The sequence below is a fragment of the Clupea harengus genome, chromosome 7 (genome assembly GCF_900700415.2).
Source record: "Clupea harengus chromosome 7, Ch_v2.0.2, whole genome shotgun sequence".
NCBI classification, from domain to species: Eukaryota; Metazoa; Chordata; class Actinopteri; order Clupeiformes; family Clupeidae; genus Clupea; species Clupea harengus.
In genome coordinates this window covers 15,705,295-15,731,478 of record NC_045158.1, presented here as the reverse complement: position 1 = coordinate 15,731,478, position 26,184 = coordinate 15,705,295, and the positions used below count along the sequence as shown (strand labels likewise).

General features: G+C 43.4%; 1 protein-coding gene across 2 annotated transcripts in view; it reads right to left on the bottom strand.

Annotated features, from left to right (window-relative positions):
* Nucleotides 1-13,004: 13,004 nt before the first annotated feature.
* The window catches only part of edil3a (EGF-like repeats and discoidin I-like domains 3a), a 111,353-nt gene continuing 98,173 nt past the window's right edge, over nt 13,005-26,184 (bottom strand). For both annotated transcript variants that reach the window (XM_012828541.3, XM_012828542.3), the window contains exons 10-11: nt 24,935-25,090; nt 13,005-15,561 (exon numbers count right to left, since the gene is read on the bottom strand). In XM_012828541.3, coding sequence (XP_012683995.2) covers nt 15,412-15,561; nt 24,935-25,090 — 306 coding nt within the window. In that variant the 3' untranslated portion in view covers nt 13,005-15,411. The remainder of the gene's footprint in view (nt 15,562-24,934; nt 25,091-26,184) is intronic.

Sequence of the window (26,184 nt, the reverse complement as noted above, 5' to 3'; positions counted from 1 at the left end):
TGTCACAGACCAGAGACCGTTCACGCCTCTTCCCTCGCAGACCGCTCCCCACCCTCTGGTGGAGGCGTCTGTGGTTACCACTACGCGGCGCGTCACTATGATGCCGCGAGGAACCAGGGGGTTCTCCAGATTGCCAGGGCTTTCCTGCATCTGGAGGACACCGTTATTCTGCAGTATTTGTTTTTGACTGCGTTGAGTCTCAGAGACAGGTACCACATTTGGAAAGGCCGCATGCGCAACATCCCCAGCGGGAGAGCGATCTATCGTGATAAACCAATCGTTTGGTCTTATGAACTGCACTAGCCGGCGGGGGGTCAGCATTCTGAACTTTAGCGGCATGAGTGCTTTGTCCAACACACGCAGATCTAATATTGGCCGATAGTTCCCGTCCTTTTTGGGGACCAGGAAATAACGGCTGTAGAAGCCTGAAGCTGCCTCCTCTGGAGGCACTATACTTATCGCTTCTTTTCGGAGCAGGGAGTCTATCTCTTTCCGTAGGAAATGAGACTGCCCCTGCTGCACCACTGATTGGATCACTCCGCCGAATGGCGGAGGGGGACGGGCGAATTGCAGTACGTACCCCTTTGTGATCGTTCTCAGCACCCATGGTGACACTGCGCATGCGCGCCAACTCGCAGCGCAGCCTGCCAGGCTGGGCTTTGAGTTGAATTGGTCGGGAACTAACCCGCTCATAGCCAATGAGTCTAAACCTAGATCTGCGCCCGCTCCGCCTAGGGAGGGAGACGAGATCTGGGGTTGCCCCCTCATGGTTTCAAAAAAAAATGGGGGGTGCAAGTGCACTGTGTGCACCGCGGAGGGAGTCGCACAAGCATGCCGTGGCACTGCGCCTACTGGGGCAGGGGTTGAGACATTTGAGTGTGGTGCTTGTGAGAACCTGCTTACCGTGCTTGACATGATTTGTGCATGAGAGCAACGGGCGAATCTCTGTGGAGACGATGTGGGCTCCACCGCTCCCCCCTATTTGTTTGTCGGGCAACTGTCACCATCAGGTGGCCGGAGGCTTGCCCTTGCCCTTCCCGCGATGAGCATCGTGCTGCCGCGGGGCTCGGGCTGCGCCCTGAGTCGGGCGCGCAGCTGGCTGCTGCTGTGCCGCAGGCTGAGCGGCAGGGCGGAAGGGCGGTCTGGTGGGCATCTTAGCCGGAGGGGCTGGCGAGCGGAACCCGCTCCGTTTCTGGCCCGGGGTGGGCGTAGTATGTCCTGAGGAGGACTGCTCGCCCGACCCGCTAGAGCGAGGCATCCACGCCTGGAATGCCTCCCTGCTCTTTTGCTGCTCCTCGAACTTGGCAGCCATGGTGTCGACTGCCTTGCCGAAGACGCCCAGGACACTGACCGGGGCGTCGAGGAGCGGTGCCTTCTCCGTCTGTCAGCTTTGCTAGCGACAGCCACAGGGACCTCTGGGTAGCCACTGCTGTACCCATGACCCTCCCCAGGGCCTGGGAAGTGCACCTGGTGAGCCGGAGGGAGAGGTCCGTCGCCCGACGGAGCTCCACCACCGACGGGTGGTCCTCCCCCAGCGATGAGGCCAGCTCAGTCAGGAGCTTGGCCTGGTATCGCTGCAGCAGCGCCGCCGTGTTGGTGGTACAGGCAGCCTGCCCTGCCGCCAGGTAGGCTTTTTCAGCCAGAGCCGCCTGGTGCCTGGCCACTCGCGTGGGCAGGAGGGGCTTCTGGCCGAGGCGCATCGTGGGGGAGGCGGGCGAGAGGTAGCCCGCCACTGCATCCTCGACTGGAGGGAAGGAGAGGTAGCCACTCTCTCTAGCCTGGTCAAGGTGCATGTACGCCGCAAACCCCGGCACTGGGGCACGGCCCGAGTAGGGGGTTGCCCACGTAGCCTGCAGCTCCCCATGGACCTCCGCTAAAAAGGGGAGGGCGCTGGGAGCTGGCGCGGCGGGGCCAGCGTAGAACTCCCCGTCCAGCAGCGAGGCCCGCACGCTGGGAGGGGGAGGGAGAGGGAGCCCGAGGCAGCTGGCTGCTCTCAGCGCAACCTCGTGGAGTTGCTGGCCCAATGTCCGTGATGTGGCCGGGGGAGAGGTTGCCCGCGGCCGAACAGCCAGACTGAGCTGCATGTCCTCCTCATCCGAGTCATGCTCGTCCGGGTAGTCCAGCAGACTCTCGTCATCCAGGCCGAAGTCCAGCTCCGGCGTGGGCTGGTCTCCGGCTGGGGGTAGCTGCACCGCCTCGTGGCCCGCGGCCATCAGGCTGGCAGGCGACAAGGAGAGGCTAACGTGCGCAGCTGCGGCTGGGAAGCGGCTGCTGACGCTAACGTTGCCCAAGGCTGAAGGCGCACTCGGTCCTTCGGGGGTGGTAACCCCGGATGGAGCCAGTGCTGCCCTCTCAGCGTCCACGCGCTCCCATAGCGCAAGGCGCTTTGTAGCCTTAGCTAGCGTGAAGCTAGCACAGATGCCACAGGCAGGGTCGACGCCAGAGAGCGCCGCCTCAGCGTGGGCCCTGCCGAGGCAGGCCACGCAACGGCGGTGGCGGTCGCAGTCGGGGTATTGCCTGGACATCTTTTCTGAAATTAGAAGAAAGTATTAATACACAAGCACACTATCAACAACTTACACGTTGGTTAGCAAAAAGCTAGCAGGCTAGTCAGAAACTTAGCCGGCTAGTTAGCTAGGATAGCGGCTCTACTTCCTTAAATCAATTGAGTCAACAAATCTTGTAGCGCCCTGAGCTAGTGAGGGTAAAAGAACCCGAATAACTCACCAACTCGTAGAGAGCAAATAGCACAAGGATTCTTTGAATAGTAAGCGTATGAGGATATACTCAGAGCTGGGTACTTCGCTTGCAAAGTTTTCAAAGAGGATATTTCCGTATCGCGCTCCTGAATTTATAGGCTCCTGAGGGGGCGGGCTCAGGAGAGAGCACGGACGAAATGCAGCCTTTCAGGCGTGAATGGATAAATGCTTCGATTTGGGCCCATGACTGACGTCATGTACCATTCTGTTATATCGCAGTCAACTGCGATAAGGAACCATGGTTAATGTAGTTTATGAACATTCCTTTGGGCGTAAAAATAAATATAGAATACAAAATAGTCTGCCAAATAACATCCCAGTGGTGAAGCATGGTGGTGGCAGCATCATGCTGTGGGGGTGTTTTTCAGCCGTAGGGACTGGGCGACTGGTCAAGGTTGAGGGATATCTGAATGGAGCAGAAGTACAGAAGTATCCTTAATGAAAACCTGGTCCAGAGGCGCTCAGGTCCTCAGACTGGGCCGAAGGTTCACCTTCCAACAGGACAATCCCCCGAAGCACACAGCCAAGACAAGGCAGCAGTGGCTTTGGGGCAACTCTGTGAAAGTCCTTGAGTGGCACTGCCGGAGCCCTGACTTGAACCCAATCTCTGGAGGAATCTGGAAATGGCTGTCTACCAATGGTCCCCATCCAACCTGACAGAGCTTGAGAGGATCTGCAGAGATGAACGTCAGGTTTGCAAAGCTTGTCACGTCATACCCAAGAAGAAGCCAGGGTGTAGTCGCAGCCAAAGGTGCGTGATGTGTCCAAATACTTTTGTCAGTGTGAGCAATTATTCATTGTTAATTAATTAGCAAAAACTTGAATCCTGTTTTCGCTTTGTCATTGGGGGTATTGAGTGTAGATTGTAGGAATTTAAACAATTTTAGCATAAGGTTGCAACAAGCCAAAGTGTGAATAAAAGTGAATGCACTGTATATACAATAACTGTCTACATTCAGTATATACAATAACAACAGATGTAAAACATATGGGAAATCATATTATGTTCAAAATATAATATGATATCATTATGTTCAATGTAGATAAGTGAGAAGTGATTTGTGTTAACATACATCGTTAAGTGCTAATCCTAATACGCTCTACTGCCTATTTTTTATCTATATTAAGCAATGCCTGACCAACCTCTCTAATTCTTTCCTTCGACACTCTCCCTTGAATACCTCCATTCCATTGGCAGAATTAACCAGCTGTGGTATTTTACCTCAAAGCATTTTCTCTGCCCAGTCTTCGGTGATTTTTATTTACCTTTACACTTTCCAATTGAACTTTCCTTGGCTGTGCTGCTTTCCACAGACTTTGCTCTGACTGCTCGGAAGGGCTTTAAAACAAACAAAAACATGGATTTAGATACAGAGTAAATTTCATAAGTAACAGAATGTAATATTCAAGATTTCTAGATCCCAATTTATGTTCTAAATCTGGTCTGAATATCTCCTGAATATCTCAACGCATTGCCATGCTAATATTTGTTTCAGGCATATTAAGTGAGCTAACATATCTTGCTAGCAATCATACATTAACAAATGCACAATTGTACACAATTTGATGTGTGCTTACCTTGGTAAAGGTCAAACGCACTACTACAGATGACAGAGTTATTTTCAAAGTATGTCAAATTCCTTTCAAATTATTTTAGGCTTTTTCTGTTTCTGTTGGTGCAGTAAATATCAGTAGGCTCTCAGTAGGCCCATAATATGGAAGACACTGTATCATTAGCTGTATTTAGCAGTCAGCTGTATTTCATAAAAATAGCTAATTTCATACAAGCGATCCCATTGAAGATGAATTTTGTGAGGAGTGTTTCAAACCACATGACATTTCTGAATGCTTTAATCATCTTGTATTACAAGGTTCAGAGCTCAAAAGTCTTCTTAAAATATTTCTGCATTTCTGCAAATAGGTTTTTGATTTAAACAAAAAAAATAGATTAATGATATTCTTACTGCTCTCATAGTATTCATATGTAGTGCTATGGGATCAATGTTTTTTTAGATAGGTGAAATGCATAAAAATGTCAAGGCATGTCAAACTACAGCAAAAGTGACTGACTGGTTTAAGGCAAGACTCCAGACTCAAGACTCCAGAGGATTAATGGATTGGCGTTTGGTGGCCCTGAACAAATATAGTTCTTAACCCAGGGACTTCATGGTTTTAATACGGTTCTTGTTTTTTTTAATACTATGCCTTTGTTGAGCCTAGGAAAGAAAAAGTTATTGACCCAGGGTCATACTTTTAATGTGGTTCCTGGGTTAACACAGCTACCTAATGGGATTTTATAGGGAACCTGGACTGAAGTTGGATCTGATATATTGAATATTGTCAAAACTCTTAAAATACTAAAACTTAATAGTGTATACATACTTGTAGTTGCCAGCCATTGTGACACCATACCGTCCAAGTAAATCACACAGTCCTTGCAGTGCAGTTTGTAACCAGAGTTCTGTGTACTGTTAATTTGGATATGTTGGATATGTTAATTTGAAATGCCAATTAGATATAACGCGATAATGACATCACATAGTCCTTGCAATTAATGTGCCCTCACAAGCCAGGTTTGTGTCCACGTAGGACATGTGCCTATAAGTACGTGAAAAGTCAGAAATTGTGTATCTTGATTGGTAGGTGATAAATAAAAAATAAACTTTGCTCTTTGATGCACAATTTTTTTTAACATTTGTATTCAACTTTGGTAGCTCTAGACCCTCGGTTCCCAAACTGGGGTACGCGTAACCCCAGGGGTACGCAAAGTGGTTCAGGGGGTACGCGGGAAGAAAATTTCCGCGATAATGGAAAACGGACGGAATTCGCGGAATGTACCCTTTGAAACAAAATTGCAACTTTCAGACGGAAACATCATTTTGTGCATCAAAATCGCCAAAATTCACCTATATATTTTGCCCTGCAAGGCTGTATTTCTTTCTAATAAACACAACGATCGCAACGATGAACAAGCATTAATTAAAAATGAATTAAAACCACACACAATAAAACAGAATTCACCTAAAAGGGGTTTTTTTTAAACGGGGGGGCTGGAGATTGAATGTCTGAAGGGGTACAGGACTGTAGAAAGTTTGGGAACCACTGCTCTAGACTAAAAGGAAAGGGTAGTACCTGTAAACCAGGTTCTTTCAGGTTTGGGAAATTCGGCCTCCTAATTCACAGGTACCTGTATACATGTATGTGTGTGTGTTTGTGTGTGTGTGTTTCCATATCTGTGTCTTTGTGTGTGTGATTCAGGTCAAGTCATGTCTAGTCACTTTATTTATAAAGCACATTCAAAAAGTTGAAGTAAGAGTTGAACCAAAGTGCTTTCTAGTCGAGGTAAATACATTGACAATAAACATATACATGAATGAAATGAAAGGGATAAGACTTTAAAAGACTAAAAATATAAAAGGACTGAAAAAGCAAATATATTAAAGGAATAAAAGAGAAAAGGATAAAGGACGAAATAGCAACATCATATTAAAAGCAAGACATGATAAATGCAAGAGCAAGAACTTAAAGTAAATGAATAACAGGAATAAGAATAAAACGGCCAAATCTAAAATGAAACACCTAAGACAAATAAAATGAGTGTAAATGAATGTGTGTGTATGTTTGTGTCTGTGTGTGTGTGTGTGTGTGTGTGTGTGTGTGTGTGTGTGTGTGTGTGTGTGTGTGTGTGTGTGTGTGTGTGTGTGTGTGTGTGTGTGTGTGTTTGCATTTTGTGGTCTCCCAATCCCTTCTCCAGAACAACAATATTGTCCTCAAAGTGTGTGCCACAAGTTTTTTCATGTTCAGGTCCAGTGACCTCCTTAGGGGAAAACAGGACAGGACAGTTGCATTATTTTCCTCCCTCTTTAGAATTTCTCTGACCCCTGTTCTCCAGTCCTCACTCCCTTTTCATCCCCAGACAACAAGCCTACTTGCAGGATAGTTAGTAGATAATAAGACATTATCATAACTAAATTAAGTTATGTCATAGGGCATGGTAGTCCAAAAGGAGCCTTGAGATAAGCAATCTTTGAATTGAACTGAACAACTTACCTTTGGTTTACCTTATATATAACAACTTCCCTTAGATAAAAAACCTAAAATGTTATTTCTAAAGCTCTGAAGCCTTGCCTGCTCAGACAAATGCAGAGCTGTGAACATGCAACACTTTTAATTTCTAATTATCACATAGGTGTGACCTAATATCACCTTCCAAAGCAACCTTTAGTCTTATTAGCTGGTCATGAAGCAGTTTTGTTAGCAGTATCAAGTGCTTCCACAAAGTTATATAACACCTCTGAAAACAACACTTTAACCAAGATATTTTCAAGTTTCTGAAAGTACCATGGAGTTCACAGGAAATAACCTAAAATTAGACACCTGGAAGTGCCAACACCTGACAGGTCAACACCCGATCGGGTTACTTGCGTGTGCACTTCTCCACATATCTCCTCGTTGACCATACTACCAAAAACAAACAACATAAACAAACACTATAATTTTGAGAGTTCTGTATAAAATGAATTAACACAGAATTCTGTACTGGTAACCTGTGTTAGATGGCTTTCTAGAGAGGGCAGAAAAACAGATGGATTTTCTTCTATACTAATTGTTATTCATAAAATATAGCTCTCTCAATACAAAACCAAATTCCTCCTTAAGCTCCCTCCACAATGACATTCTGTCAGCCTTGTTATGGGCAAACTATTGGCTTGGTTACTGGCTGGATTAAGACAAAGTTCAATATTTTAAAACTTAATTTTGTACTGCCCATATTACATTTTGCCAAAAATAAAAGACATTTAAAACATCTAGGCTCATTCATTAAAAGTCTTCAGTTTGTACCTGGTCTGCTACTCAGAATTTGGCCACAAATGCCTAAACAGAATGCAGTATATTCCCAAACGTTTTCTGTTGGAATAATGGAATGTTTTTGTCAAAGCAGATGTTTTTGTTGCATGTTGGAAGAATGGCTCTAAGAATCCGTTCTTTTTTTCTTTAGTGGGAACAGATGGTGTTATAATCAACTGGAGTGCTTGGAAGAGGCCAGTTTTCTACAATTCTCACAGGTCACTTAATTTCCACTTACATCCATGCCAGTAAAACCTCTGTGTTATTGTGTTTGCCAACACCTCACCACCCAGTCCGTTTTCTTCAGGTTCTTAGCTCTACCCACATTTAGCCAACAATCACTACGGAGAAAACACTCACTATCTCTCCATATGTTATATTCATTCTAATAGCAATGTTGACATAGACACACAGCAGAGCTGAGCATATCCTGGCAATACTGAAGGCGAATGTGTTAAACATGCATGTCTGCTTTCTGACAGATTCCTTTGCTAAACATCACATGACTTTGTGAACTTCCTTCACCAGATAGGCCTGTAGTGTTTCCAGAAGTCTCTCATTTTTTTGTGAGCAAGAGTGGCAAGATTTTTGTTTAACATTCTGTTCATGGAAAGCATATTGCTCCAAGAGCTAATGCAATTCAAATGTAAGTGGAATATTCATTTTATATTGGGGCAAGGAAAATTTGTTGATAGAGCACATTTACACCGAACAGATGTTGGCCAAAATGCAACACAATAAATCAAAATGAGATCCAATAAAATTTAGATGAGCCTGAGATCACTAGAGGGATTTAGTGAATACAAAATAACAACTCAACACTGAAGAAACATACAGCAGTAAAAAAATCAAATAAATGCATGAATGCATAAAAGCATTGTGAGAAATTAAAAGGCTCTACGCATAAGATATCAAAGAAGATTCTGAAATGCTATGTACTTCTTTAGACAGAACTTGGGAGTGTTGAGAATAGGAGAAGACTCGATAAAGATTAGTATGCCGTTGCTCCATACAAAATTCGCTCCGCTTAGCCTGTCGACCAGGTACAGCCTGGATTTGCATGGGTCTACTCGTAAAAACATTCAACAAAGTGGAGGCAAAGAGCTCAATAACGTAAAGCTGACGTTTGTTTACTCCGTATATGTCCCAGTTGCCATGCATATATTTAGGCATGCATAACATTAATTGACATTACCAGTTGTTTCCCAAAAAGGAAATATTTAGTTTAGTCTGAAACCCAAGACACGAACATACTCTAGCGTGGGGTTGTGTTTTTTGTGTTAATGTCAGTGTGTATTTTCTGTTAACGGGTAAAGTCAGTGTGTTGTGCATAACTGACCGGGTGAGGTTTCTCCATGTGTTTGTGTACCCTTGCCCTGTAAATTGTGTCAGCGTATAAGATCCCGGCCATCCAGTCCCTTCTGTATCAGTTGTATAATGTGTGCCTGAGTTTCAATAAAGGCAAAGTTGCCAATAGGACAGCCTGACTCTTGTGTACTGCTACGTTGGTGTCTGTCAGTGGGATCTGAAGATGACTAGGAGTATGGAAGATCTGCCACACGAGCTGGAGCTGGGGCAACGGCAGAAGAAAAGCATTCCTCCAAGGGGCTTGCAGGAGAGCCTTGCTTTGTCCCCAGTCCAGGAGCGACGAGAGGGGAGCGAGTTGTGAGCTCCAATGCCGTGTCAGGACCAGCGATGTCAGCGCGCCCACCTCTGATAGAAGAGGCAGCCGTCTGGGCATCTCCAGAGCCTGCTCCCGCTTCAACCACCAGACATTGGGCTACCAGCGCAACGATGACAGAGACCCTAAGACGGAGGACCACGAAGGTGCCATGCTATGGGGGAGAGAGGCCACTCGAGACCTACCTTGTCCAGGTGTAGCTGGAGCAAGCTTCCAACGGCTGGTCGGAAGAAGAAACCGGAGTCTGAGTTGTGCTTGTCCTAGAAGAAAAAGCGATCCAGGTCTGCCGGGAGCACAAGCAAACTGGCCCGCCATTAAACAAGCCCCCCAGCGCCGGTTTGGCCACAAAGAGTTTGCTGATAACGTTCATGACAGGCTCGCTGCTCAACCTCGAAGCGGTCGACCTGTGCCCGTATGTTGGCCAGGGCCACCCCACTTTTAACGACAGCCAGTGATGCCCGGGTCAAATCTGGTTCTAGGCGCTGAAGCCGTGGCCTTTCACTCCCCTGGAGAAGACAATCCAGCGACCAGAGGGGTCGCCACCTCCGCCACGCTAACCCACATAGCTTTGAGTCCACCCGCTGGAGAGGAGTCGCCCACAGCTCAGAGGCTTCCTGCTCAGCCACGACAGTGGAGACCACCCCTACTGCAGAGAAATCTTCTCGACAAAGTCCTCAACAAGTTGCTATGTCACCACTTTTAGCTGCAGCCAGACATGGTCACGTATGAATTATGCCGGTGCGGAAAGGCTACTCAGAGAGGTACGAAATTTACGAGCCATCTAGTTTTGGAATTTTCCACTTCATATTAGATAGATAGTTGGATACTTTATTAATCCCGAGGGAAATTTAGGAATTTTCTGGAATTTTCTGGAATTTTCGGGTTAACTGAAACCGTGGTTACCAAATCAGCAGATAGGGGGGTTCCACTGTACTTCAATGGAGCATACAACCAACTGAACCAAACTGTCTGATGGAGACCAAAAAGAAACACACAAAACTAAGACTAATTGGAAACTAAGAAAGCACCTATGTTGCTGGGCAATCAAAATATGGAAATGAGCATTATTTATGTTGACAGTGACAAATTGTTCCAGGGAATCTATTGTGTGTAGTGTATTGTCTAAACAATACCTGCTTAAGGTTTCAGGATTCAGGATATTTTTGGCTCTTGGAATGTTTTTAGAAAAAATTCCCATGGGCAAAATGCAGGTGTCCAGTAGTTTCAGTCTAACAGGTCCAGTCTAGCTTGTCCCTCCTTGACAAAGATGTCGATTTTTCCGTGTTCAACAGCGATGACCACTTCCAAGGGCAGCACCACTGCAGTCAAATGCACACCGTTTACCTACTTCCCTGTGGTTTGCAATTAAGTGTGTGCACACATTCCCAGTAATTACATGGGTGTGGAGACACAGAGCAAAGACCTAGGAGAGTAGCAAGTGATGTGTGGCCCTTGAGCTCTTAGCTCGGGATTAGACTGCATTTTTTACATTACATCAGAGAATACAAGGCAGATTCAGGAGTCAGCCTCTTCTGCTCAAGATGAAAAGTCCATAGGGAGCTGCAAATCTAAACAGTGGGTCTCGGTGTTTTTGTGTATTCTGTGTTTGGGGAACCTTGTGGGGTTTCCAGAATCAAGGAAGTTTGGCTGTTATTTTAGACCTTTTTGTAACATTTTCTAACATTTCACAATTTTGAAAGTGTTACTGTAATCTCAAACTGTCTTGCAAAACCAACCTCATGTGTCCATGCTCTCTCTCTCTCTCTCTCTCTCTCTCTCTCTCTCTCTCTCTCTCTCTCTCTCTCTCCCAAGAAATGCCCTTCCAGGAGCAGTGAGGAGTGAGACAGCAGGGGTGTCACCAATGTCAGAGCACATTATTGTCAGGGCTGAAACACTTCAGACAACTTGACATAGATTGACTGCGTGAATCTGAGTTGAGTCGTCATGAGACAACAAGGTGATACGAACGGCCCCTTTCCACTTATGTTATTCTCCAGAAGGAAATCACATAATAGCGTGAAAGGAGAATGGGGCACACACAGGCTTTTGATTGATGTCCTGATAGATGTTATTATTTTTTTGGAACACGCTGCATTCATGTGGGGGTAATTTTGCACCATTTATGCATCATTGCTTTGTTGAAGGACATCTCCCTTGACAAGTGTTCTCCATTGAAATACAGTAAATTGTATGTAAATTTCCTCTTTCCCATTATTTCTGACTGTCATAAGTGCCACAGTGTAATGAAAGATTTGGTTAAAAGAGAGAACTAATGTCATTTTCGTAAGACACACTTTGAATTAATTCCTTTCAAGGCATAGATTTAAGTGTTGTCTCCCAGATGTGGTGTGAAAAGGATGTCAAAGGCATGTCACAAAGTTCTAGACAATACTTACTATTCAAAAGATTTGAACACAGCAGCACAACACATTTCCATTTTTTATTCTTTACACAGAATAATAGCATCATATGCCCCCTCGGGCACCTACCTAAATGACAAAACAATGTTTCAATTAAACAATGCAAGGGTGACTAAGTTATTGTGCCAGACACTTAGTCCTACAGACCCACAGTGCCTGACAGACAGACAAGTACGCTTGTGGAATCCAATAGAATCTAGAACAGGCCAGTTACGCAGGCTAGGAACACTACACACTGTATGTGCTTCATGTCAAGCATCTTTTTGAATAAACACATATCTAGAGCTAAGCAATGTTAACAACAATGTGGTTATTCATAAACTCCTGATATAAGAAGAACCAATATCAATGACAACTCCATATGGTAGTATTCCTGTAAAAAGGCAACACTGTAATAAAACCTTTAGGTGAGATACAGTTGTGTTTCAGAGGAGTTGTGTGCCAGTGAAGATATAAAAAGCATGTACAACTTCAAAGGACACATTACCGAAGGATACATTACAGTCGTACAAAAGCAAATTACTCAGGCATTGTAGATAGTAAAATGTCTTCCCCTGTTAATGCATGATACCTGAAGGAATGACAATGGTTGCTTTTGTTTGATAACAGTGGTGTCCAGGAGCATGGTAAATGCATGATTTCCACATGAGGGAAAACCAAATACACGCCATAATGCATGATTTTATCTCTGTTGTCTATTATTTAGTATAACTACATACTGTCCATAATCATAATTAGTATTGCCAAATCCCAAAATTTTGATTTTTTTTGTGTCTACTTATTTGTTGTAGTGTTTCATAATGCATTCTTAGTAAACAAGAAGGTGGTGGCAGAAAAGAACACCCCTTGTTTGACATGACATGTTATATGTCAGCAGTCGAGGTATAAAGGATGGGGACGGTGAGCCAAACAGATTGTTTTCTAATGAGATTGAATTGCTATGTGACTTCACTCACCTGAATTACGATGCAATTATCTGCCTGTTTGGCCACTCAGGTAATTGATTCATTACTGGACATCACAGCTTAGCGTGTGTTGGACTCCTCGCCATGTTTGGATCCTCCACACAGCTAAGGGAATTAAGTTAATAGGACCGGCAAAGGACCAGTCAAGTCCGTGAGGGAAAAAAAATCAATGCGGACAACAGGCTGCAGTAAAAGCATATCAAATGACGTTTGGGGAGCAAACTGAACAAGACTGCGGCACAGTCCCCTCCGCTGATGGCGATGTTTGACACTTTGAGATGCAGAGATGGGTTGGAATACAAAAAAGAAGAAATAAAAACGTACTCTTGAATTCACAGACATCGCTTTTATTTGTCAAACCAAAGAGCTCTCTTTTTGTGGCACTGACTTTATGCTCTGCTGTACACTCGTTAGGACTCAGCCAATCAGCATGTGATGGGTACACTTTACACTTGAAAGACTGAGGGAAGAAAGAGAGAAAGAGAGGAAGAGAGAGAGAATGTGGGAAAGAGAATGAAGGACAGAGAGAGAGAGAGAGATAAGGATGGATGGCACTGGAAAGAAAGGAATCATCTAAGACCAAAACAGATTTCAGGAGAGTGCGCCCTTTCTGGGTCGTCTTCACTGTTCAAGCAAAGACCGGTTTGTCAAAGAAAGAGACAAAAAGCACAAAGACAGAAATTCACGTGGAATGCGCATTGCGATTTTTTTTTTAGATATACTGTACATGTACAAAAACATGTGCCCATGGAGACCCTTTTCGTGTTCATTTCCTACCTTCCACAAGGCGGACGCATATTGCCCACACTGCATAATGTGTTCCGTGTATACAGATAGCCGTCTAAGAAAACTGTGTATGAGAGAACTCTAGTGACACAGGACAAAGTTAGACAGACACAATTATAGCCACCTCCACATCACCAATCAAACCAAAAAGTCCAAGACATAATAAATATGGTACTTTGTCACAGACATCCATTAGAAGAAGAAGGAAAAAAGAATGTTATATGTCTATGCTGAGTTCATGTTCTGATCTCATTAAGCGTCACATAAAGTCCTTTGTACAAAACCTCAGTTTCAGGGGAGAAGGCTTACTCAGGGTCAACCGAACATTTGGCTGCCTGTTCTTGGAATAAAATATTACCCATCCAAATAAGGAACACCTATGGGTTAAACGTTTGTGGTGTTTTGCATGGATACAGTGCACAAGTAACAATAGGATTGCTGTTTGAAATATTGCACACATAGAGACACAATGTTCTGCATGTATTTTGCATGTATTTTTTTGTCATGGTGTTAAGGTACATACTATTATATTTCCTAACCTCTTCATTTTCATTCTTGCATTTTTATGATTGAGTTGCAAATTTAACACTGAACTACAATGATATTACAACTGCTGTGTTCATTGCACTATTCAATGATTCAAATATGTATAAATATGTATATATCCTAAGTTTTATTTTCAAAAATACATAATTAAAAAGCTGTCACATTATGTTATGACTCTTAAGTATATGCAAACAAATCCACACAGTGTAGTCTATACAATAATATGTTTTGTTAAATCACTCATTCATCATTGCTCTGTAATACAGGATCTACTGTTCCCTGCTTAATATTTTAGACTTTTGGATGAGGATTGGACAGTGTGCTGACATAAAATGAAAGGGTTCCTTCTATCCTGAGGTTTTCTAATCGTTTGAAAAAAAGATAGGGACAACCATTGAGATATATAGACAAAGACAGAAACTTACAAGCAAGCAAGAGGTAAAGGAACAATTTGAAAGTAGAAATAGTACAAAAAGTGCAACAAATGAAGAGTTAAGAGTTAACAACATGTCATGTCATGTGCAATAAATTAAATATAAAAGTGAGAATGAGAATGTATTAGCGCACCTAGCTTTAGACTTAACCCTCACACCTCAGTGTCAGTACTGCAGTGCCACTTTTTGCATTTGTTTTTTGCTTGAATTGCTTTGAGCAAGTAATTTACTTAGATAGTTTTGCAGCTCGTAACTATGAAAAATAAAACCACACAAAAATATCTCCTTAACATAAAATGGTTTGGGATGAAGTTCAACTGAATTGTCTTCATATACAATAAATATTATAATCTATGTGCCATGCAATCATTTAATGTTTCATATACAATACAACAGCTTGATATTGTTTTCCTGCACACTGTTAGGACAGTTTTATTGATCATATTAGAATGGATTGGGGGAGTTATTTCAGTAAAAGTAGAAATAGTTTCCATACAGCAATATTAGAGATATGTTATTTTGTTATGAGCTACAATACGGTTTATTATGAAATGTGAATAATGTTAGACAGAGTTCTAGGTCGTTGTGTAAAAGTGACACTGTACAGTAGCTTAAACCTTGACCAGAGTGCCCATTCCACCCTCACCAATTATCTGTTAGTTTCTTAAGCCCCAGTCTGGCCCATTCAAAAATAATACGTATGCTTCCTCTGAATTGATGACATTGAAAACTGGAATGAAAAGACTGCAAAGAAATAAGAGGACAAACATTGTTCACGGGCAGGTGTTTTTTTTAGGTATTATACAAAATCAAAATTCCCACTGACCACATCCAAAAAAACACTCTGAAAACAATTCTTGAAAAATCCATTGGAAACGTATTTTCTTTATACATCATGGACACAGTTTATGTTGACTGTGGGTCGCTGACTCTTGCACACGTTGGGGACAAGGGTCAGGATGGGTCGAGAGTTCATTCCTCCTCTGTGCATCCGAGTAGCTCTACGCGTAAGGTGATCCGTCCGTACCACGACCACGGCAGCACTCGGACGAAGCGGGCGTAAATCGGGGGCTCTATCACATTCTTTCTGTGCGTGTCATTGTCGAAGTTGCCCTGAAAGACCTGGAAGGGAAGGGGGAAATAATTGGATGGTCAGTTTCTGGTTTTTGACCCCTCTCAGGTGCAACTGGGGGTTAATGCTGCAGCAGGGCAAAAGCAGGACCACACAGACATTCATGACAAAGGCTCGGACAGACAGGCCGGGGCCACAGACTATGGAGAAGAAAAAGACTACACACTGCTTACTCGCCGCCTGTCATCTCTCAGGGGGAGAGCAGAAAGAACAAAAGGAGAATGATGGAGGCACTGTGCTGACTCTTCACTCCACTTCTTTTAAACACTCTCTGTAAGGTCAGAAATCACGTGCTTTCACTGTTACATGAAATCCATACTCCACTCCAACATACAAAACACCAGATGGAAGCATGGTCAACACTTTCACTTGTGATTTCAAACACATGTAAACTTAAGTATCGTCTTCGTAATCATCATCATCGTCCACATGAAATTGCTAAAATGTATTAATCTAGCAGACACTTTTATCCAAAGCGACTATAAAAGCCATGACCTTGGAGCTGTTAGCACATTGCTCTACCTGTTGACCTACACAGGAATATCAACTGAGGAATACCTGTTTTAAAAAAAGGTGTTGTATGTGGCCATAACACCAGGCTGCCTTTAAAATACTGTATTGTGTTTCAATGATGAGCTCCATGCAAAAAAAAAGTAAAGACTGCAAGTCCAAACCCAGATGACTACAAATCCAAGTCACCTGAGGCAAGGCCACGCCAAGGACAGCATATAACCATCAGATCTTTTCATCCATCAATAAATACGGAGATATGGAAAGCGTAGAGATTTTTTGTAGATATAAATACATGCGACATTACCATGTCCTGCCGTAAACAAGAGGACAAAAGCATGTTGAAGCAGACAACCGATTATAAGGCATTTTTCAGCCACTAGTTTGAGGCTTACTAAAAACCAATGTCATTACAATCCAACTGAGAGCAGTGTGTGGAGGGAAAGCGCTCCCCCTGCGTTTATGGTCAACAGAAGGAACGTGAGTACAATGAGCTCTCTGGCAGAGAGGAATGCATGTTTTGTTGTTAATTACATGCTTAAGTGTACTAAATTGAGAATACAATGAGACATAATGGGGAGTAATGGTGTCCCCCTATGGACAAGCCTCCATGAGAACAATGATCATTTCAATTAAATGAGTAGGAAGATGACTACTCAACTGAGAAGGACAGGATGTGTTGCTTAATTATATGTTCGCTGTACAGCCTCTCCAATGTGAAGTAATTAACAAATTTCATGGCTGTTCTCTTTATAGTTTTGGCGGCTATACTTTTGAGTTGTGCTGAAAGTCGTACGGGGAGTCAGTGTAAGATAGAAAGTAAAGAGTTTGAGGTGCTTGTTCTTGTTGTTTTGAGGAGCAAAGGGAGTTTTTTTTTTTGCATCGGACCTGAAAAAAAGGTCCTTGAACGTTTACGAAAAGGAGAATGAGTGCCTGTTAATAAGACACTTGCACACCTCTCAAGCATCCCTGTTGTCTGGCTCAAGCACTCTTGGTGAATCACAGCGTGTTGCGGACGCCTTAAGACACCGGAGTCCCAAAATTGCATGTGTCGTCAGGCCACGCCAGCACTCCCTGAGGATTAGCTGGAAACCTAGGCTTCTGGGGTGAGAAAAAAGTTCCATTCAAAAGCTCTCGCTTGTTAAGGAGACAAGATCACGCCAGAGAGGCTGCGTGTGAGAGGGTGGCGGGAGAAAGAAAAAGAAACCAGACAAAACGAAAAAAAAAGCAGAGTGGTGCATCATGTGGTTGCCTCTTCAGGAGAAGCACCCTACTCCTGCTCACACACTCTCCACGGCACGCCTGAGGCGCTGCCAGAACACACACACACACACACACACACACACACACACACACACACACACACACACACACACAGGGGGCTAATTCACTCCCTAAATCCACCTGTGTAGAGCGGGGAGCTGCTCCGACAGAGTGCCTGACGAGGGCCCCTGTGTTGGCTTGGAGAAGGCCCTTATGCACAGCGCTAATGATGAGCCTGGAATTTTCCTCCATCAGGGCCCCCCTGTGGAAGCGCCTCTCACATCTGATGAAGGAGTGAAGGAGGGCTGAAGAGGAGCCCACTGTGGCTTGTCCTCATGCATAAACATCACGCAGTGCACTCTGTACATCTCTGCCCTCAACAGACCATTCTGAAATGGGGTCATATGCACAATAGCTTTGAGGGCTTGAAGACAAACATTTTACAGTTTGGTAACATGTTTTTTTTTGTGTGTGTGTGTTGTGTTTTTGTGAAAAGGAATGGTAAATGTATGATAGGCTACATGTTCAGTGATCTAGGGGAAACCAGCGTAATTAATAGCAAATGTTCTTAAGAGGAGGCTTCTTTATGAAGTCCAGTTAGTTCAAATGTTTGAAAATTCAAGCAAGACCATATTGACTTCTGAGTACGGAAACATTTTCTCTGGGTTGCCCTCCCTATGAATGTGTTGAACACACAATTTTACTGTTTTATTTTCACACAGAACCCAGCTCAAGAAATGGTAGTGTTAAAGTAAAATCGGAATGCGTACACTCCAGTTAATGTAAGAAAAAGATGCCATGACAGAACTAAAGTACAAACTACACCAAAAAGTATTCTAATGGGCTAGTTCGTAATCCCATGTTTTGTGGGGAAAATAGTTATTAGAATACCATCAACATCTTCTGTTGTAGCTGGTGAACAAGGGCCAAGTAATTGCCTAAGATTTGTATCACATGAAAGCTGAAGCAATATAATTAGCTTTGAAGATTTTATGTGAGCTAATTTACCACAGATTTAGAATACGTTTTGAACGCAAGTTGTCAGCTAGTTTAAAAAGGTATTATTCCTTTATTTTCAGCTTAAAGCAACTCAATCTGATGGTCAATTAAGAGTGTTTTTTTATAATGAATTAATTTTTGCGGGAGAAAAAAAGAAGACAAAATACCAGGCTGCATTGAAGCATTATGATAAGGAGACAAGACGGAATGAATTTTAAAAATCCTTTGGAAACCGTTTGTTGAAAGGACAACATAAGGTGACCATCAGCAAAACGTGCTGTCTCCATCATTTTTTTTCCTAATGAAGGGACAGATGAGATGCTTTCCAGCAACTTGTTTTATATTCATTGTAACCTTTCACAAGCAAGGATTTAGCAAGATAAAAGACAAATGTTTTTTCAAACCAATTCAAATCTCTTTTCTTACGCTAATAGCACTGTTTTCTCTTCAAAATGTTCTTGTTATGAGGGTTGAACAGAAATCATGCACACACACACACACACACACATTCACAAACATACATTCACACACTCCCACACCAAAACACACACGCATCCACAACTACACACCCACAGTATTTTCACAGTCAGTGGGTATGTGTATATGTGCTGGTGTGTGTGTGTGTGTGTATATGTGCTGGTGTGTGTGTGTGTGTGTGTGTGCTCTGTGTCTGTGTGTGTGTGCATGTGTTGCATGCCAATTGCCAGCCACAGAAAAAAAGTCGCCTCATGTCAGAGCATTGGTAAGAGGTGTAAATAATTGAAGGAGCCAGTGTGATAGCAGCCAGGCTTGACTGTAAACACCACCGGCACTTTACACGTCTGCGGTGCCTCGGCGTGCGGCGTAGTCCCCGGCAGGCCTGCTTGCGAGCATGGTGGCTGGTGTGACAGCCTCACGCGTGCTGCCACCTCCACTTGTGTCAAGATGATGCCCCTGCTCCCACCCCCCACCCCCTCCCTCCTCACCTCACCTCTCCACCTACCCCAAAGGGCCCTGCTTAACACGGCAGAAACGGAGCAAAGCGCAGCGTGAACACCTTCCACCCACCCTCCACCCTTTCCCTCATGTGTGTATGTGTTTGTCTGTCTATCTTTTGCAATGTAAATGCTTAATAGCGCTGGACACGGACAGGGGGGGGGGGGGGAGGAGGAGGAGGAGGAGGAGGAGGAGGAGGAGGTGGGCACACATAACCGGGAACCTGATGAGACTGTAAAAAGGCCCAAACGCGGTGGAGCACAGATGGTCTGGAGGAGGAGAAATGATGACTAGTGCTGTGCTGCTTTGTAGATCTTCTGGGATCTACACAGAGCAGGCGGAAGGATACCGTGTAGAGAGATGGGAAGCTGTGGAGCGGCAACCGTGAATTAACACATGGGTTAAAACTTGCTGCCTTCGTTGTGGGTGACAATAGTGGTTTGTGTGTGTAACATGGGGGCTTTAATTGGGAGGTTTACCTGCATGCCTGACCACATGGCTGCCTCCTCAGCCAGCTTTTTTTCAGTAGGGAGAGGGGAAGAGAGGTCACACTTCGCAGACCTCCAGCTACTTCATTAAGAGGCAAGAGAAGACGGAAACCGGAAAAAAACAAGGATAGGGTGACACACCATTCCTTGCTAGTCTGTTGGATTTGGGGGGAATGAAATAAAAAGAACAATGCACAACTGCATGTTTTCATATTCAGAGGAAGAAATATTCCATTCCAGAGAGTACAACAAAATAATACTTTTGCTCAACCATGGAGTTAGCAAGCCTATTTCATTCCATTAGTTCTCTCTTAAGGCTCAAGTGTGTAGTTACTTACTAACTTACTGTTTCAGAGAACTTCTCTTTAAATGTGAGGAATTCCAATACTGACATGTTAATTTCATGTTAGTTTACGAAGAGGTCTAATATATTAGGGCAGCGCAGTCCATTTGTCTAATCAGAAAAAAAGGATAAACCATAGTCTCTCCCACTTCCCCATAATTCCCAGAGAGTGTCTGTGATAGAATCTGTCTTCCTGGAAAACAGAGCACAAAATACCTTGAGGGCTGTTCTATGACGACAGCCAGCCGAAGCCAATGAGACAAGGGCACATTTTCTTTTTAGTACTTAATTCCTGGGTCACTCTCTTCATGGGTCCATCTGGATCAGTCTGTCTGCTGCACACTGCTCATTCATATTGTAATACAGTTGAAGTACAGCTTGAGCCAAGCAAGCCACCCCAAACAACCTTCAACAGGAAGTCGTGCCATCTCTCTTGAGCCTTCCATTGCAGAAGCGGACTGCATAATAACAACACTCTGCTGCTACTCAAAATCATCCTAGAGATTTATGTGGTCTCTGTGCCCAGCACAGCGCATGGCCTATGGTCATGTCGTCTTCAACATGTTCTATGCAGCAGAGTGCTGCAAGGTATGTCTTTCCCTAAAGGATGAAACGAGGGATTTTCCAAGAATGTCAATGGATTGCAGCATCAAATATTTTAGTAGTTCTTCTCAAGCCTACTCTCCTCTTAGTCTTGGGCCCACATTCTATTGATCTGGTCTTCACCACAAGTCTCAAAATACAAGTTAGCAAATAATAAATAAGAGGTTGGCTATGGGCTAAATCAACAGACAGAAGTAAACATTCAGGGAAATATCATGATACTGAGAGATGGTTGCTAAGTACTGTAGCACCTGTGTAGACCTAGGGTCTCTAGAGGGTGTTAATCACATGTATACGATATTTCACAGGTTTTAAAATTAAACCACTGGACAATGAAGATCCTCTGCTATACTAAAGACATACAGCCCTTCAAGTGAACTACCTTGTAGTTGTTTGCCTTCTTGGCACACTGTGTAACACCGGTAGAGAATGGAGTATCCGTGAAAAATCACAGAAAATCAAGACAGAAAATTCCATGTCGCCTTGTGGATCCTTCTGACTGCTTGTGAATTTACTGCACTCCGAAGAGCAGCCAACCTAATGCAATCAGTTCCAGGGCTAAGACCCACATACAGCCCTGAACTGAACAGGTCACACAGACTTTGCAAGTATGACTACTCACTACATAGTTCACCACAAAACAAATAAAGCTACAGCCTTCAAGTGGAAAAGCATGAAACAATTTCTGTATGACATTGTGCACAGTGATATGTGGTATTGACCTCTCTCTCTGTATATTTTTTGAGTGTTGAAATAGATTGTACACTTTCAGAGGTATTGTTTGGTTTCAATAATGGTCCAATCGAGTGCATTGAAAATGACTATATATATGGCTGACACAAAGCAGATCAATATGAGCTAGAAATACATCAAATAAGTTATTTTACCAAAGATGTCTGTATAGAGCTTTAGATAAAATAGCTTCAAATATGCAATGTGATCAACATCACATATTGGATTTAGTCAGAGGTGGCTGCTCCAATTCAAACCATGCCTCCACATAAAAATATCCATTGCTTCATCCATTGTACCTTGTAACATACTTTGTAACATATACATAAAAACATTTCACAGTCTAGCAACCCCTGGTAGGACCTTATCCTTGTCTGGTTATGAAGTAAAGGTGTTTCAATGATGTGGCAATCACGAAGTAAGCTATAACACTCAAAAACATAGCTTATCTCACACACAAACTCTGAAAACACTGAAAACAAACATAAAATTGAGTGTAAGGCTCAATAGTATGATTACAGCACTCGTTAAAAGACTAACATCAGTTCCTTAGCAGAGTTATAACATGAACAGCTCTAGTATCAGTTACTCTACAACCAAACAAGATAAATTAGTATGAGTATGGCCATGAGAGGCTATTACAGTCTGTTTCTGATTTCACATACTCACGTGTTAATCAAAGTGAAACATGCTTAATTTATATTTGGATGAAATGAGATTGAAATTAAAGCATCACGCTTTAATGTGGGCTATTACAGTGCAAAGCATAATGCTTCACACTGGTTCAAAATAACAGTTTATTTTGATTGAATGTCACTTTTGATATGTCTAGAACAGAAGAGTTCAACGGCAATTTCTTGTATCAGTAAAAAGCTGGGATACTGAGTTTTAAATGAAATGTGTTCATAGAGATGCATGTAATGTAATATTCATGTTTATTTTTATTACCACAATATTTTATTACTTTCAGCCATTCAAGATAACCAGACTACCTATTTTCTTAAAGTTAAGTATGAGCAGAACGCAGCCAACCATTAACAATCACAAGGAAAGCAATACCCTTGCAAAGAGGAAACACTTTAAATACTACCCTTCCTAAACAACATTCTTCCTTCCCGGAACAATGCAGAGTATCTGGGAAACATGGTGGTCCATTTCAGCTCTATTCGTTCTGGCTGGTGGATTTCATCTGACCTGAAGGCCAATGTTTCCACTGCATTGATTTGTGAAATGATTCAAGTCCAAGGGCACCCATTACCGATTGGTTCTGGGGCTGACCAGCGGCCATACTTCATTATTTACAACTTAAGTGAAGGGCAGGAGCTCGCCGCTCGCCTCTGTCCCCCCATGGCTGATTCAGCCCGTGCTGCACTGGACAGGCCCGTCTGTGTTTTCCTATCCTGCTTTCACTGTAAAGCTGATGCTGATGCTGAGGCCTCTGGGGGAACGCGAGTTACTGTTAATGGAACTCTTGTCTTTAAGCTTGGAGGAGGCAGGAGAGGAGAAGGCTAACACACATCCTAATCAAAGCTAATCCTGACCCATCACCAAGGGTTTTCTCCTTTAAAGGCGCATACACTGCTATCGTATGCTTATAGATGTGCGCTAATCTTGGTGGTGGGGTGATCTGATTTACTTCCATCTCACGTGGTATTGACGCTTGACCAACATGGACAGCATCTATTTAGTGGCTAATTAACCCTTTGTCACTGACTTATGGGAGCTGTACAGATAAATCAATAGAGGTTTCGTCTGTGTGGTGCTATCACTCAGCAGAGCTACTGTATATATTGACAGATTGCAAGATTAACATGGCTTCTTTCATGTATTGCATGTGAATACAGATGACACTGCTATCTACTGAGCTTAAAATCTACTTAAAAACCTGTCTGACTAGTCTCACTTTTATTGGTGATCATGAATCATGTGCTGAAGCCTATCTGGGCCGACACTTTTCTCACTAGTTTTGAAATGTTTCAAATCATATATCATGAGCATGAAGCGTGAATTTTTGTTTTGCGTATGATTTCTAACTGAGAACCAACTGAGAACCAATTTCCAACATTCCTTTCCCGTCCTCTGTCCTGCTAGGCCTGCCAACAGGCTGGAGTCGTTCTTGGATGCCTATCTGTCAATAAGCTCAACACTATTCCTCGGAACAATGAGATGCTTTGCCGTTGAAATGAACTTCTCAAGCAAAGTGCTGGAGATGAGAGAGAGCGAGGGGGAAGAGATGGAGAGCATACATGCTTACGTGAGCAGGGGACAGAACAAGAGACAGTGAGGCAGAGGAATGGAGACACAGACACAAAGTAAGAGAGAGAGAGAGAGAAAGGGAGAGAGACATGGAGCTAGAAAGAGAGAGAAAGAAAGGATAAAAGAGAGAGAGATGGAAAGTCTAAGAAAGAAAGAGAGAACAAGAGAGAAAAGTGTATGACAAATGTTCCTCTAGAAGAGAAATGTATTGTTCGCTGAGGTCATAAATTCATGTGCAAAGTGTTTCATTATGCCAGTTATTCATCCTTCACTTCCTTTTCCATCTCCATTTATCCTCCAACCATTTCCTCCCATGTCCAAACGGTAAAGGGATGCAGAGACCCGTTGGGCCATTTTAAACCACCATGGCTGATTATTCAAACCACTTTTACTGCACTTGCGTGCCTCTAAGCATCGTATTTTGGTCCTAGGTGCCGATGAACCTCTTCCCCCTGCTTTTTTTCCCTTCTCTTCTCATTTAAGTGATTACCTCCAGAGCAGATTGGGAAGTTCTTATCATTAGGAGAGTGGTAAGACACACACACACACACACACACACACACACACACACACACACACACACACACACACACACACACACACACACACACACACACACATGAAAGCCTCCAAAACAGCTCCACTACTCGTTTGCTGATAGCAGAGCAGGAGTGTGGGGGGTGGGGGGTGGGGGGGCTGCATTAGACGTGGCTGGCAGGGACCAGCCTCTGCAATTGACATGTGTAACCCTTTGAAGAGTGGTAAACAAGATTGCTGACGTTGTGTTGGTCGGGTCTGTTAGGGCCTGCTGTTATCTGATTGCCAGACTGGGCAAGAGAACTCGGAGTCGGCTTGGCGAAGTGCGCTGAGGTGTGTGATAACCCACTGCTGTGCTCACAGAGGTGGAGAGGGGGAAGGAAATTCAAAGAGGGGTCACCCCAGGCATGCTTGGCAAGGAACAAGCTATTTTCATCAACACACTGTAGATGCATGGCTCCAGCACAAACCACTTTCCAGCTAAGACCACATAGCGGTTTTGCCTCCAATTATCAGGTGATTTTAGTACAAAGGGAACTGGTTTGGAAGGGAATTTCAGCATGAGCTGAAACGGTAAATGGTGCTTAGATAATAGGCTTAGATAACACTCCAGTTGGCTGCGGCTAAAAGATAAAACTCTTCTGATCTGCAGCTTACCTTGTCCTTCCTCTGCTTCTCATCTTGATATATGAGCCACCTCTCCCCGTCGTTGCTGTAGGCCACCTTATAGGAGCCCACAAACTGCACGTGGCCAAAGTCCTTCGCCCCCTGGGTTATGATGCCTGTGATTTTAGTGGGAACCAGCGTGTCAACCTGAGAAGCAAAGAGGAGAAAGAGAGATGTCATGTCAGTGAGTGTAAACAGAGCTGGCCAATGATGCCATGTTGAGGGTTTTCGTATGGAGCAGTAAGTACATCTGAAAGAGTCCTGAGAGGGAGCTCGTGCCCACATAAATTATCTCTGCATGTAGAGAAAGGAAGTCAGCATGCTGTCAAACGAACCCACACGTGCTGAGCCCTTTTTCATCTGGTGGACATTTTTAGCAAGAGCTTCCTCTTGAAAAGGCTTGGAAACGTGTTTTGAAATGGTATTCAAAAGAACAACAAGATAGAAAAAGAGGAGAGACGCAGAGAAAGAAAAAAAGAGAGAGAAAGAAAGAAAGAAAAAAAGAGAGTGAGTGAAAAAAGAAAGAAAAACTTCAGCTTGAATTATTCACAGCATATTGAACTACAAGGCTTAGTTGCAGTTCGAGCTCAGCAGAAAAAAAAGAAATCGCAGGCCACAGCAGCTTCTAAGGCCAGGCTGCACCATTTGGGTTAAATTTTTAATACCGTGCTCATTTGCTCTAGCTCTTCTATTAACACTGTGGCTGGCTGTTGACATAATGTTGTTTTATTCATTTGGGCTTTGCACTTTATCATTTCCACTGCATAGGCCCCACAGTGTCAGTCTGATGTATGCAGGAACGTATTTGGCAACACAGCACTCTCTTCCCGCTGCGGTGAAGGTGTTTGATTATAACTGTTTCAGTTCACAGGCAGGTCAGGAATATATCAGTGTTGCACCTCACAATGCACAGAGAAAGAGTGCGAGGAAGACAGAAAGAAAGATAGAAAGAAAGAAAAGAAGGAAATTATATGGGCTTGATTGAAAAAGGAAAGATCAGACACTGAAAAAACATCCATTTAAGGAGATAGGGAGAGCCATTTTTGGCAGAATTAAGGAATTATGAGCGTGGTCTGTTTATCCTTTTCAAAATCATCAGCCGACTTTTACCTCAGAAGATCAAAAGGGGTCAAAAAAGTATTTCAAATTTGGGTTTTGGAGGAGGGATATGGGGTGAACAGACAATTTTTTGGCTTAGCTGGTTCTGACAGTTTTGTATCATCAATTTTAAAACCCTTTCC